The sequence below is a fragment of the Halichoeres trimaculatus genome, unplaced genomic scaffold, assembly GCF_033239565.1.
Source record: "Halichoeres trimaculatus isolate MK-OKI-2021-1 unplaced genomic scaffold, fHalTri1.1 fHalTri1_scaffold_4, whole genome shotgun sequence".
In the NCBI taxonomy this organism is placed as follows: domain Eukaryota; kingdom Metazoa; phylum Chordata; class Actinopteri; order Labriformes; family Labridae; genus Halichoeres; species Halichoeres trimaculatus.
The window spans coordinates 16,638,204-16,653,282 of record NW_027437182.1 but is presented as its reverse complement, the minus strand read 5'-3'; the positions used below and the strand labels follow the sequence as shown (position 1 = coordinate 16,653,282).

Sequence of the window (15,079 nt, the reverse complement as noted above, 5' to 3'; positions counted from 1 at the left end):
ATGGGGTAGAAAAAAAAAGAGTTACTCTCTCTTTCTTCGTCGTCCCTCAGGCAAGAGAGACACTGTCGGATAGTTGGTTAATGAACGTTGTGTTCGTTTGTCATGCTTATCAATCACTGCATGTGTAGGTGTCATTTTAACATGTCTCCTCATCTGCCATTGTTGTTGATGATGTTGTTTGTTCCCACACTCTGTGACTGTACCTGAGTCATGCCATACAGATGCAGGAAAATGGGAGCTGAAGGTGGAGCCTGAAATGTGGGTGTGTAATAACAGTTTCAAATGCAGGGAAATGATATTGAAGCCCCGGGAGGAGGCAGTGTGTCGTGTTTTAGCAAGTTGTATTCATCTTTCTGCAAAATGGTCTGTTTTTGTCAACATTTGTCGCAAAAGCAGGTGGCCATATTAAGCTGTTTTCTGAAGCTTTTTAGATGGTTTTTAGGCGGTTTAATTTCCAAACACTTGCATATCAAAATATGCTAAATAAATTAAACATGGTGAGGTTGCAGGGTCTTTTATTTTCTCAAACAGCTCCCTTACAGTGTTGCGCCATTTACCTACCATTTGCACGCCTGCATTTCCATATTCAGGCAATCAGAAAAGACATTAACATCTCCCATTCGCACTGGGACGAGGAAACGTTTGGTGCTGTGGCAGACTGTTCATCCTGCAACCCAGCGTGCAATAGACTTGATACCTCACCCCCACTCCACCCATTCCTGCCTTCTCCTGTTGGAGGCCGGCTGCACTGCAAGGAACCTTCATCCATGGATGACTGAGCACTGTGGATGCCAACAAGATGCTATGCTTTCTGGGCAGCATTAAAGATGCCATAAGATGACGAAGCAATTAGCTGGTTCTTAAATTAACACAGTTTTAAGGCTTGCTATTCACAAGTCATGAAGAGCTGTTAGAGAGTAGTATAACACAGGAAATGTCGCCCCACATTTGCTCAAAAGTAGCAGTGAACATGAACTGCACACACACATAATAGACAACACTCCAGAGTAGCTTTGAAACATCCTCCTCTTACCTTTTTTAATGGCTTTAAGAAAGATTTCTGAAACCCCTCAGCAGAAAAAAGGCCATATTCTAACTGTTGAAAAGATTGTCTAATCAATATCACTGACTCAGCATGTTATTCATTGGGTGCTGCAATTTTTATCCTTTAAAAAAGTTGCCCTCAAAAACTGTGTCTGAAGAAAAAACTCTAAATATTGAATTTCTCTTGACTTTTTGCTGTTGTGCTGCAACTTTCTGTGGATATTTGTTCTCTACTTTGTCTCTGCTATCTGGAAAATGTATCTTTGAACACAGCTTATGCTAAGGATGACTGTACACAAGCTGTACACAAGCTCTCCAGATCTAGAGCCCTCATATTGGCTGCAGCTTTAGTAATGACTCATGATGCTTGTGATGGGCTGAACTCTGAGCAGGACTCCATATAAACACTATTTCAGACGATTTATGTAGTGTATACTGTATCTCTCCCATCACCTCATCTACAAAGAACAAAGCACAGGAATCCACAAAATGAAATAACTGTGAAAACTAATGTGTTTTATCTCGCAAGTAAGCAGGCCTTGCACAACAGCTACTTTCATATACAGTGCATGAAATCATGCATCGCTCTGCTGAAGGAGAGAAAGAGACTAAGTCAGTGTGAAGCCATGAAGGAGAGATTGCATGTCAAAAGATATGAACCGCAGTAACAGACGAGTGTCTGAGAGCTCCTGAAATGATTCACTGCTGAATTCCTGCTGGAGTATTAATCAGATAGCACCCGCCTGCGTGTGTTTGAAGAAAGAACTAAAACAGAAACTGTCTTCGCATATCTGCTCCCCCGGGAGTACTTAATGCAGAGACATTTGTGAAAGGAGAGATGAATTTGACCATTTCCTCACCAATATGCCGAGGGAAAGAGCATATCACTTCACGTATGAAAACTCATTCCTACACAATATCCCCTTCAAGAAGAATGATGAAATCAGATGAAAGCAAATGTTGTATTGTTGTCGGCATAACAGCAGCCTGTTAACAGTGGCACAGTCATGACACAGTTGTTAGAGAGCTTAAGTAAAGTGACACGGGTGACCACAGATGGATGGTGTGGAGGACAGTGCACCCTTTTGCCCTGCATTTGAAGTGGTCATATTGAGTTGCCATATAAATGGATTAAAATGGAGAATCCAAGCAGGCTTCTGCTCTGCTGCATGGCCTAGATTCAGCAGCTCACAGCAGCAACATAAAGCAGTATTTTTATTTTGGTGTGAATATGTGTAACATGTAATCCCTGCCACCATAGTTTCCCTTGTGACAGATAAGCTCCTCCCCGCCACGAGACGCTCAAACAGAGTTGTTTATATCTTGTTAGAAGTGAAGTTTCTCAGCTGCAAGTCTAAAAGTCTCACTTTATGTGTGGCACAGCTGGCAGGAAAAAAGAAGTCTTTAAGAACAACCACTGCATCACGTTGAGCCGAGCTTCTGTAGAGAGAAGCAGCACTGCTCGGCCACACACCCCAGATTGTGCTCCCCAACTGAGTCACTGCAAAGAGCTGGTCACAGCTTATCTGGAAAGAAGTGCTTGTTTATCAAACAGAATGTTATTTATTCATCTGTCTTAACATTTGAGATCAAACAGGCAGCAGTGTTTACATTACAGCGATGTCTTTATACCAAACTGGCTTTAAAAAATTCATGATGCACTAACTGCACAGTATGGGCTCAACTGAGTTTAGGGAAGGAAGTCAACAATTTGGAAGCACTAGTCAGAGAATCATTGAACCATCAATATCAAGTCTGCAACTAGGAATTAATTCCAACCTGGCTATTTTTTCATGTATGCTGATTTATTGCTTAGTCTTTAAATGCCACGAAAAGTTAACAATCACTGTCAGTCTTCCCCAAATCCGACAGTTAATATCTTTGAACTTCTTGTTTTATACTCAGACCCTGAAAAGAAGAAATTATTTATCAGCTCATCATTGAAATTGTCAGTAATATGTTTCAAAGTTGACAAATGATTGATAAAGTAATGCAGCGCCACTTTGTTTCTCTATCCTTATCTTTACCTCATCACTAGCTTAATAAAGATGGACAACGCATCTCCTCCTTCTGGTTGCTCATATCTTGAGCATTTAGGGACAGTGTTTTTGCACAGGGGACAAGCTCTCCGAGCCATCAGTACCTATTATTGTCCCCCACTGATATGTGACGTTGCAATAAAGCACAAAGGCGACCCTAACCTTTTGTGCCACTTTAAAGCAGATACTCACAGTAACAGATATGTCTTTTGTGTGTTTATGTTTTCCCTCCCTGTTCCCCTTCTACTCTGCTAATCTCCTGCAAAAGTTGTATTTTGCAATATACTTATCAGGAGAACTGGGAAACCTTTTTTGCATATGTTTTAATTAAAATGTGTGACCCATTTCCCATCTGTTAATAATAAGGAGGCAGAGTGTTGACATCTAAAGAAACCAGTTAAAGGATGAGCTCTAGATGTTTTGGCTTCACTTTAGAGGAGTTTTCACATCATCCATCTTTTATAAGTCAATTCTTTGCAAACGTATCTGAAAAAAAATGGGACAAATCCCTTAACACTGCTTTTCATCAAACTTAACATCTTAGATTTTTGTCTGTTTATTTCTATATAACATCTGCAGATTCATCTTTATCCCAAACTTGACTGAGTATAAGATCTTCTTGGCTTGACATTTTACACATGAGCTTCAGAAGTAAGATCAAACCAGAGAAGATGTGTTGGCTGCCATCCTTCAGCAGACTCACTCTCTCAATCTTTGACTCACTGGACTGAACATTTCTGGATGTCACATGGCGCCATATCCCAAATGCCACCAGTGGCTTAGCCTGAAATGAGTTCATAAGGTAATCAGATTGAGACACTTAGTTCCCCCGTCAGACAGATCAAAGGCACAGTAAAATTTCCTCTTTTTTAAAGGAATACTTGTTCTTCGATCCGTTCACACAACCTAGAAGAAGGACTCAAAATGGAGAAAAAGACTGTTGTTTATTGCATCACAAATATAAAAGTCCCCCCCCCATCACAAAACCCCTTAAGGGCTTTGGAGCAGCCTCAGCTCTCAGGTTCACCTCATTTTGGGGTATTGGCAGTAACCTGTGCAAATCTGAGGCGAGTGAGGGATAAAACGCGTCGTCTATGAGCATGTGGAGGTTGCATCTTGCCACAGAGACACCTGTCTTTAATGCATGGAGAGGATTTGTCTCCATCCCCTGTCCTTTTGTCCTTGCATGCATTTTTATTTTTTTATTTTTACGTCTCCATTCTGTTAATAATACATGAATGTCCTCTTTCCCTCCCCCTCCCTCTCCCCCCCTTCCCCTCCTCTCCTCCCCCTGTAGCAATTATTGAACCCACCACCACTAGTGCTGTCTCAAGCCCAGGTCAGTATGTCACCCTGCTGTACACCAAAAAAAAATCAGCAAAGAGGTCCGCTACCTCATACTAACCTGAGCTCAAGTCCTCTCCTCCATTTTGATTTCTTTCAATTTGGCTGGCTGCCATGCCTGCTGGGTGTACAGATTATTGTATGTCCTTTTACTTCTTTAATTTGCATTCTTTTTGTTTCTTTCTTAATTTTCTCAATATGGTTCTTCAGCCTGGCTACACGTACCCTTCTGCAGCCTGTGTCATCCCGCCCGCCCTCCTTCCTTTCATTACAACCCCGCCTCCACCACCGCCACCATGTGGAGCTAACAGTAGTGTCATCAAAGCGGCTCTTTCACACAGGCCCCCGGGCCTGACGCTTCTCATTATGCTGATGATGGCTTCTTCTCTCTTTGGCTGTCTCTCACCACCAACAACACCACCGCTCCCCTGCTCCTCAGCGCTACCTAAATGCAGTATACATCAAAGGCAGGAAGCTGCTTGGTGGCAAAGGGCCCTTGGTTTGTTGTTGCAAGATGGAATCTCTGCTGTCTTTGTACTTTTATCACACCCTTTATGTTTCCCTCTTCTTTCCTCCGTGTCTTAATCTTCCTATAACCCTCTTTCTCTCTCCTTTCTCGTTCTGTTCTCTTCCCTTTCTAGAACAATCAGCTGGCGTTCTGCCACCCTCTTTAACCCAATCTCCTGCTAGAGCTGCTGTCGTTGCTACACTGTCAATGCCTCTTGTTCCCCCTCCTCCTTCTCCTCCTCCTCCTCCTCCTTTCCCTCATTGCTGTATTCTGCAACTTCCACATTCCAGCCCAGAGTAATCCCCTCTGCCTGGTCGTCTTTTCCCTCTAACTAATGGTTTTTAGCAAGTGGCAGAATGTAATCTCTCATGCTGGTTACATTATTGTCGCTTAATACTGTTCACGCACACAGAAAGCATGCGGAATTGGACTCACAATGAATTCCAACATGCTCAAATGCAGCTGCACATACAAAGACATGTCACCACGTCAGGATGCAAGCTGAAATTGTTTTGTATTTTGGTATTCCAGCTCTTTGTATTGGCGCCATCGTTTTCCTCCAGCGTCTTATCGAGACACGGCCCTGGATAAGCACATTCTCACCTGCACGTTCTACCTGTCTATCCGAGCCAAATATAATTATGTTGAAATGCTGACTCAGCATTTCAACATATTGTTATCCGGTGACTTTATTAAACTTCTTATTCTTCCGTACGTTTTTTGGACCTTTTCACAGCCTTCAAATTTTGTCCGATTTTCACCGTTCAACTTTTAAACTATTCAGCTTGTTTAGGAATAGTGTGCTATATCTTTTCACTTTTCTAACTATTAAACTTTTTGATTTATTCAGCTTTTTCCAAAAAAATTTCTCTATGTTAAACAGATGGGAAATTTCAGCTCCTCTGACTAAAATCTGCTTCAACTTCAACAAGCTCTAACTTCAGCTTACTCCCACTTACAGACTTCATTTTTGCTTTAAAATGTTCACTGATCTTTCCACTACTGATATCTGTAATAACATTTTTAATATCTTCAACTGTTTTTGAGATTTCACTGTCTAAGCGACACAAACTTTTCACTCTTTTCACCTCTCCTCCTGCTCTCAGAGGGCGGAATGTTTTCAATTTGACTGAGAGAAGCAGCTGCTGCTACTGAAAAAAACTGCCGATTAACCTGCCATAAAATTCTCAAACTTGACTCAAATCAAACAAAAAAGGCTGCTACTCCTTCAACTTCAACTCTTTCTACCTTTTGCAGACTTTGACTCGAGACTCTGTTCACACATTAAACTGGTCCTAATTCTCCTCATCTCATTTACACATTAATCATAGATTTCTGCTTTCTTCTACATTTTTAAGATTTCACTGTTTGGTTTCTCTCTCTTTTTATTTAATTATTTTAACTTTTGTAGGCTGATTTACATTTCCACTGTATCCACTTTCTTTATCCACTCATTGTCTTTTCCTCATTTCTCTTAACATTTTTTTTTCCTTTATTTTACATTTTCAGTTTTTTCCACTTTTATTCAAACTTTTCCAGCTTCAGCATTTCAACGCATTTGCTGCAAGGAAATGCAACTTCTCTAGTTATCCATGGAGATTCCGTCTGATAACAAGTTAAAATAAGCTCAGCAGCGACGAGCAGTTCTGGCATGGCCCTGAACTCTCATTTGATGCAACGCTCGCAGAACAAATGACAATTTCATGGTCCAAAGGAACACCAGTGGTTTCAATCGTGGAGATAGACTCACTCAGCGTCCCACTGTTCTTGTTTGTTCCAAGTTATATTTGAAGTTAATTTTTGATTGCACCCTCACTAAGTGGCTCGGCAGTGGGAATTACTTTAGATCCCTCCAAGTATCTCCTCGTCCCAAACATTGTTTAATCGGGTTTAATGATTTAAATTTAATAGATTATCACCTTTTATTTCTCCCGTGAATGAGTTTGGGATGATGCCCCCAAAACAAGGAATGAAAATTTTGTCTGATGTATGCAAATCAGGACAAATGAAGTGGAAAAACTGATCAATCCCCATGTCACTTGCAGTTCAGTTTATTTATTGAAGGCAAATCACAAGATAAGTTTTCATAACACAAAGAAAACAATGTTTATAGGCATCATAAATCTTTTAGAAGTCACATAGCTGATGCATAATTTGGATAAGATTCAGTCCAGACAGGCCAGGTTTTTAACGTACAGAGTATCTTCTTCTAACTTGGAGCCTGTTCCCTTTGAATGTGTAAAGCCCAAACTGTAGACTCACTTGGTGGGGCCAATGATCAAAAATTACAGCTGTATTACCACTCAGCAAAAACACTTAAATAACTCAAAAGGCACTCTGAAAGCGCAGATATTCACCAAGGTCAACAGTGTATTGCTCTATAATTTATGCAAATTTGCAAGCAAGCTATTATGTATGTCTGGATGTATTTGTTGGAGCCCCAGGAATAATTTGTTTGTGCAGTGGATCTCAATCCATCTAAAATCTCTGGCTTTGTCCTTGGACCACACACTTTCACCAAGTTTTATGAAATTCCAGCCTGCAGCATTTTTTCGGTTGTCCTGCTGACAAACAGCACAAAAATCAAAGCCTGTTATGTGGAGGTAAAAAGCCTCATTGAAGTAGTGTAGTGTTTGTAAATAGTGACGGTAATGCTTTGTGGGCAGTTTAAACCCCAACCACTATACAACTCTGGACAAAAAGCTATGTTTGCCTTGGGTCGTCCATAGCCACTTAATGGCTCTACCAGAAAATGATTGAGCGTGTGCAACAGGCTGCTGGAAGTCAGCAGTAACCTGTGCTCTGTTCTTGGCTGTGGTATGTTTAGGAGGCAGCATACAGGCTGGTGATGCCAGTGGATTTAGTCATGTGGTCCTGCTGGGCTGAAACTGCACAGTCTGTGACAAGCCAACGGGAGGAGGAAAATGATGGATTTGATAACACTGTCCTCAATATTCTCCTCCCACCAGCTCCATGATGAACTCTGGCAGATGGACAGCATATTCAGCCACAAGCTCAGCCCACCAAAGAGCAAGACGGTATGCTTCAGGCGTTCACTTTTGCCCAGCAAGAGCAAGACGTCAGCTACTGTGACTACAGTCCAAGCCAGCTGTGACCCCCCACCCACTCCCATTCAGCTATAGCTGTCACACTCACCGCTCTCATCTTAAACTGCACGGATCCAGACCCATTGGTGACTGAAATATAGTAGTATATAGGTTAAAAAGAAGGTTGTTTGGACACTTGTAGAAAAACGATTCATCCTTGTCAGTTTTACATTTATGAGAATTGTTGTCATAAGCTGTAGCATCAGGCAATGTACATATTGTGGAGGGTAAGATAAAGAAATCAATGCAGCTCTCAATTCTGTACTTTAAATATAAATCCATCGCTATCAGTTAGCTCAGGGTGAGGACAAGACTGCAGTAGTGAAACCTAACAAAAACATGTTGGATGACAAATTGACTGGAAGCTTCCCTCAGCTTCAGCACTTATTATATTTCTAATTTTATTCTACTCGAATAGGTTTTACTCATTCTAGGTGCAGTTGGGGTTGAAATTACTTCCAGTCTTTATGCTTAGGTAAGCCAACCATACCCCATCTGTAGCTAATAATAATATTTTAAAAGCAGTATTGATCTTTTTGCACTCTGACTCTGGTCAGCAAAAGCAACGCGGACATATCCAAAACTACTGAACGATGCCGTAGGGAAATATGTAAAATATTTATTATAATTGGTTGGAGTTGGTGTCTCTTTTGAAGTTATATATTTCAGCCACTGTGCTTTGTAAAAAAAAATTTTTTTTGGATAGAGCAGGAACCCAGTTAAGAGAGCGGGAAGTGAAGTGCAGGAAAATGGGCTGCAGGTCAGAATAAAGTCCAGCCCTCGATTCTCTGATACTTAATAAGTTTTTATACTTTTCAAATGTTTTAAGAAGCTTTTGTTTGAATATGCAAACCAAACTCATTAGCTGTCACTCTTAAGTTACAATATTACTTTAAGAAGTCATAAAATAAAACTAGGGATGGGTACTGAATTAGGTACTTTTATAGGTATCGACCGAATTCTGTCAAAAGTACCGGGTATCGATTCACGTGAAATCAAAAGGTACCATGTTTAGGTACCTAAATGCATCTTTGTGACTGTGAGGGAGTGGAAGAGAGGTGATTTTCCATGCTGGACATGAACACAGCATTGCAAGGTTATATATTGAAGAAGAAATTTGTTAAATTTAAATGTTTTAATATTTCATTATTAAAAAAATTGATATTTTTTACCACATAAGCAAAAAGAAGTGCCCAAACTCGGTACCGTTGAGTACTGGTACCGATTGCCAGGTGCTGGGCATCAGTACCATATTGTTTCAAATGTGAAAGGTACCCATCCCTAAATAAAACCACTGTACATGACTTATTGAAACAAATGTTTACAAAATTACTCAGGAGCACATTTTTGGATGTATATATATATATATATATATATATATATATATATATAAATATGTATACTTTTTTTTTTTCTTTTTTTTTTTTTTTTTTTTTTTGCTGAAGGGCCAACGATCAATTCCAAACATTATCCCACTAAATATTAGACGTCTGATCAATGGGTAAAACATTTCTTTATGGGGTAAGTCGGTTCAAGACCAATTCTGGACATCTACACAACGTTCAAATTAGGTCAGCTTTTTGGACGTCTAACCATGACCCCACTTGGACATGAATATGCAGTTCAACATCTGAATGTTGGCTTATTGGACGTTGGACTCCTAAGCAGGAGTGAGTGAGGGAGTGAGTGACAATAGCTAAGTTCATGGGGACTTAGCTTTGGAACTGGAGGGGCGCTGGTTCAAGGCCTGGCTTGCATAAAGATTTGTCTTTTTTTGGGTAGCTCTTATACAGCGGTACTGTGGAGGTCATGTATAGACATTCAGTAGACATTAAAAAATGACAGGGAAAGGATTTGTACATCTCTTTGCGCTTTATCACAATCAGTGATACTCCATCTGCAAGAGTATTTTTAAGTCACATCAAGAGCCCTAGCTATAAACTCAACTATTCACATATGTGTTTCACCATTTTGAATGGAATGACTGCATTTGGGGCTGCCAGTCGCGCAATGGTTAGCGCTGCAGCCTCACAGCAAGAAGGTCACCGGTTTGATTCCCAGCTTGGCTGATGGGCCTTTTTGTGTGGAGTTTGCCTCTGTGTCAGCCCTGTGATTGACTGGCGAGGGGACACCCAGTCCAGGGTGTACCCCACCACTCGCCCGATGAGAGCTGGGATAGGCTCCAGCCACCCACGACCCTGGACAGGATAAGGGGTTCAGAAAATTAATGAATGAATGAATGACTGCATTTGTTAACTCTCTTTATTCTTTAGATTGCGATTCAATTCAATATCGATTCGATTCGATATTGATTTAAATGCTTCAAATATTGGTTTTTCATGCCCCATGTGAACATATGTGGTGTGTCACCTCATGTTTTGGAGCAATAAAACAACCCAAGTGTCAGACTTTAAAGCTGAAGGATTTGGCTTTATGTTGCTGCTGCTGCTTTGGCTGCCATTTTTTTGTTGTTTGGTCTCTCGTGGCCCTCGCCCACACAACATGAATAACACGCACACTCCCCCCATTTGCCAGGGAGATAAATTGATTGAGAGGATTTGCTGAATCAATATTGAATTGGGTGAGGCAATATTTCGATGCATCAATTCATCAATATTTTTACCCACCCCTAAATGTCTTGCTAGTTTTTGTGCGTTGTCTTCGAAGTTATGAAGTAGCTCTGTAAAAACCAACAGTTTTAACAACCCTGTAAGGTCTTATGACTTGCTAATGAAAAATGAAATGGCAGGGGCTAGAGTCATCCCTTGTTTGGGGTTGTGGTTCAGCTTAAAACATTGGTTCGAGGTACTGAGCAGCATTCCCAGTGACCCTAACATTAGCATGACAGAAACTGTGACAAAGCAAGCTGTATGAATTAAAAAAAAACACTTAAATTGTATACAGTATCTTGTTTTTTGACTTCTGACGCTTGGTTTTAACACCTTTGGCTCAATAGCATCCTTCCCTCTTTGTCTTACCTCATCACTGTCATAGAGCTCATCTCACACAGGAATAGAAACCATCTGCTGTTGCTACTTGGCAGATTATTTATTTACAGAACTGCTAAAGTTTATCCTGCCTATGTTTAAAATGGTAATATTCCACAGTTTTGTTGACAATGAAGATCATAAGCTTGTTTTATCTTTAGCATATGGATTTGTATGTTTTTACCTAAACATAAAGCACTGCACCAGTACTCTGTAGCAGCTGGCTCAATGCCACGCTGTCATCCCAAAGAAATGCAGATCTGTGATAATAGCTTCTGCTCCCACAGGCTTTCACGTCTGTTTATTCCAGCAAATCACTTGACAGTAGAAAAAACAATGTTCTTAACACTGTTCTGAGCCCAATTTCTTGTTATTGCGAGACTTGGTGTGCACTCTTACTGGTTGAAGAAATATTACATGCATTATACATAATCTGTGTGACTCTCTGATTCCCAGGTGTCATGTTAACTCCCAAATACATAAAATTCAGGCAGCCTGAGTGGAGCTAAGTGAAGATGATCGCTCCCATATTACTGGTTATGGCGCTCACTTTTCATTTTGGATGATTAGTTTCTTTTTTTTCCCCTGCAAAATCTGATACAATCAGAATTAATTTAGAAACTGATGCTGTCATCTTTGAAGCCCTGACCATGAAGCACCAGAAGGAGTAAAGTAATGAGTCTCTGAAGGTTTATGTATCTTGGTAACATTGTGCATTTAAAAGAATCCACGACAGAGCAATCTTTAAGGGCTTTAAACTGCCAGTCATGGAGAGTGTATTGAATTTTTGTTCTTAGCTCTGCTGTGGACAAAAAGAGCCAAACTAGTTTCTGTATAAAGATGTTATAAAACTCAAAGTATAACCAGCTTTATGAAGACGATTTCCTGATTGATTTAAAGTGAAGCTGGGTCATATATCTCTCTTTAGTCGGGGTCCAGAGCACAACATCAAAGAGATAATCTACCTTATTAAGTATTCTTCTCAAGTCCTCCAAAAAGTCATTCACTCAGCTCCCTAAGGCCCAGAGAGCTGTGTTAATCAAATTATTTTAGTGTGCACCGAAGCTTCTTTAATCAAAGGAGAGTGAGCTAATTTATGTCTGGAATCAGGGTAATGTCTTCTTTGGAAGACAACTCTAAACAAGGTTAGCTTGTACTTTATCTGATGTTGGTACAAGTTGGACCCTAAGGCACATTTTGTTGATATTACACTGTGCAAGGCCCTCTCAATAAATAAACAACTTTGAAATTTTCTCTTAAGTTCTAAATTAATGGTCTCTCTTGGCCGTCACTTTGTAAATATTTGTCTATTACTGGTAGAAGCTCATACGTACATTTAAAGTGTTTTTGACTCCATGTAATGTGTTTCTTTGGTGATTTTCTCACTCTTGTCCTAAATGAAAAAATCTTGTTACATTTTCTAATTTTAGCCTTAATACATAATTCATCATTGGCTGTGTTCATCAAAGTTTAATAACCTTTGGACTTTTTATCATAGCTCTTTTAATGTTAGGCTTCATTGGGGATTTAAAGTGATAATGGTTTGAAGTCACGTGTTGAAACAAAAGTTTTCAGATGTTCACCCAGTTCAGCAGAGGCACTGCATTGTGCATGAGAAACTTGCAGATTGGTTGCAATCAGCTTGTATTGAAAGCAAAGTGACTTTAAGATTCACTGTGTTCCCCTTTGTTTCAAACAGCATCTTTACTTTGACTGTTGGGACGTTGTCAATATGGTGTCACTTCAAAGAAAAGCTCTATTTCTAGGCATATTTCAACATAAAAGCCAAAACTTAAGAGCCTGTGAACTTGAGAAAATAGCTCTCATATTTACCAATTCACAGTTTCTTTTACACATTGAACTTGCAGCTCATTGCTCAAAGACAAAACAGTAATGCATAACCAAAGTTTTGTGCACAGGGTGTCCTGCAGCAGTGCATTCAAGCAATTTTTAAAGTGGCACATCTGCTGCAGCTGGTTCAAATTGTCTATGCCATTACAAATTCATGCGTGAAAACAAAATACCAGGACATTCTAGATTACTTGATATACTTGCAAAAGAGTTAAATATTCACCAGCTCTCATGTAATGAAAAACCCTAAGAATGTTACAGGTATCTCTGCCTTTAAGGCCCAGTAATAAGTTTCTGCTGCCACAGCATGTCCTTAATTTCCATCAGGATTATTCCTGACATTGTGCAGGGAACACTAAGTATCAGTGTTCTGATACTTTTAGATTGATATTGGATTTCTTGGATGTCATTGAATGAGCCGCATAGATCTGGTTGTCCTCCGTTTCACCCCAGTCGCAATCAATCACACGAATCCCTGTCAATCAGTGCACATCACCCGTTACGTAACACTATCTGCATCTGCTCTTTCCTTTTATAGCAAACTTTGCTCACATCCCATATGTCTTTTTTATCTTCCCAGCTCAACGGATAAGCAGTGTGACACTATAGAAGTGTCAAATAGAAGTAGGAACTAGGAAGGTGTTTTTTTCCCCCTCATACCTTAACTCTTAACTTAATTTAAAGCACAGATTTTGTCCCTTCTCTTTTCTTGCATCCCTGGAAACCTAAAAAACTCCACCCAAGCAGCTGTATCCAAAACAAAAAAGACAGTGTGTGTGTGGTTTTGCAGATGCTGAAATCTTATGCAAAAAGGCTTCATCATTATCTGAACTAAGCCAGAGACCTTTTAAATCTCTTTTTAAACCAAACAGCGACTAAAAAAGAACAGTGTTAACAATGCTAATGTATACTGTGCTCTTCCACTTCTGTAGCCTGAAGCACTAGCCAGAAGAGCTCAAGTTGAGCTGCGTCAAGTGGCAATTACAATATAGCCACCAATGTGACTACAGACTACTCGGGTTGTGAGTCACCCCGGGCTAATGGCAGTATAAATACTCTGCACTTATGAAATATTCAGTAGAACGGCACATCTCCTGCTGATAAGCTTACGTTACGTTCTTGTCTGAGTGGGCTTGGTTATGTATCTCTTCAAGGACTGGTCTACAGAGCTAAACTGCTCAAACAGTCTTGACAGTAAACAGTCTTGTCTCTTTTTTACCCAGCATGCTTGGTGTCCGACACACTGAGCTTCCCACAGATAATCCATTTGGCAGTGAATTTTCTACCAGCCTTATCAGTTATAAGGTGGCAAGATCAAGAGCTCCGCTAACCCTCCTCTCGCCTCTGCACTGCCACCTCAACTCCTGTCCCGTATAGTTTGTTTGTAGATGATATGCTGACCTTCATTTTCACCGAGTGATAACTCTCCCAATCATCCCTGGAAGGGCCTGATAAGCAGATGGCATGTCATCTATCATACTTGACCCCTAGATCCCAGGACAGTGTAAACAGATGAGAGATTTTTGTCCCATGGAACTGGAAGCCTGTAAGCTCTCCCAGTCAGAAAAACATGCTACAGTAGACTGGTTTGAAGAAATGAAATGACATTTTCCCTTGTGCTTCAATAACCAGAAGCTTCCCATGACTACATGCACAGAACCCCTCAATTTGCACTCTATGTTACAGTATGCATCAAGCACTAACTTGGACCAATTTTCTAATTTCATTGCACTCCTGCGCTCTCCAGGATGGTTGCCGGAAACATCAAAGTGCACCAGTGTTCCCAGAGTTCATCTATCAACAGTTCCCAAGCTTCTCCACAACATTTGCATTTACACTCTATAACAGCATATGTTTTCTGTTAATGAAAACCATTATTTCTGATATTCTACTAACAAACAATGTGATTGCCTTATGATCTTCTGTTTCCTCTATGTAATTCTGTTTAATGAGTATGAATCAGGGAAAGTGTTATTTTTGCCATTTGGCTGATTGGTACCCAGTTGTTTGTGTGATATTAGTCATTATGGGTTAGATTCTCTTTTGCTGTGGCTGCTTGGATTTTTATTGCAGTGCCCTGCAACACATCTGAGTGCTAATTCTGATTAGTTAAATGCAGAAGATACAGACAATAAAGCTGATTTGTTTTATCATGCTGGGGAGGGTTGCCAAGACAGTGTGATATCTGATTCTTCTTAT

General features: G+C 40.2%; 1 protein-coding gene across 2 annotated transcripts in view; it reads left to right on the top strand.

The window, feature by feature from the left end:
• Positions 1-15,079, top strand: part of negr1 (neuronal growth regulator 1) — a 169,210-nt gene that overhangs the window by 132,348 nt on the left and 21,783 nt on the right. Inside the window, exon 7 of one of the 2 annotated variants that reach the window (XM_074667973.1) lies at positions 4,381-4,422. The exons of the other annotated variant lie outside the window; for it this stretch is intronic. Within the exon in view, the coding sequence (XP_074524074.1) occupies positions 4,381-4,422 (42 nt within the window). The remainder of the gene's footprint in view (positions 1-4,380; positions 4,423-15,079) is intronic. 2 annotated transcript variants of the gene reach the window in all.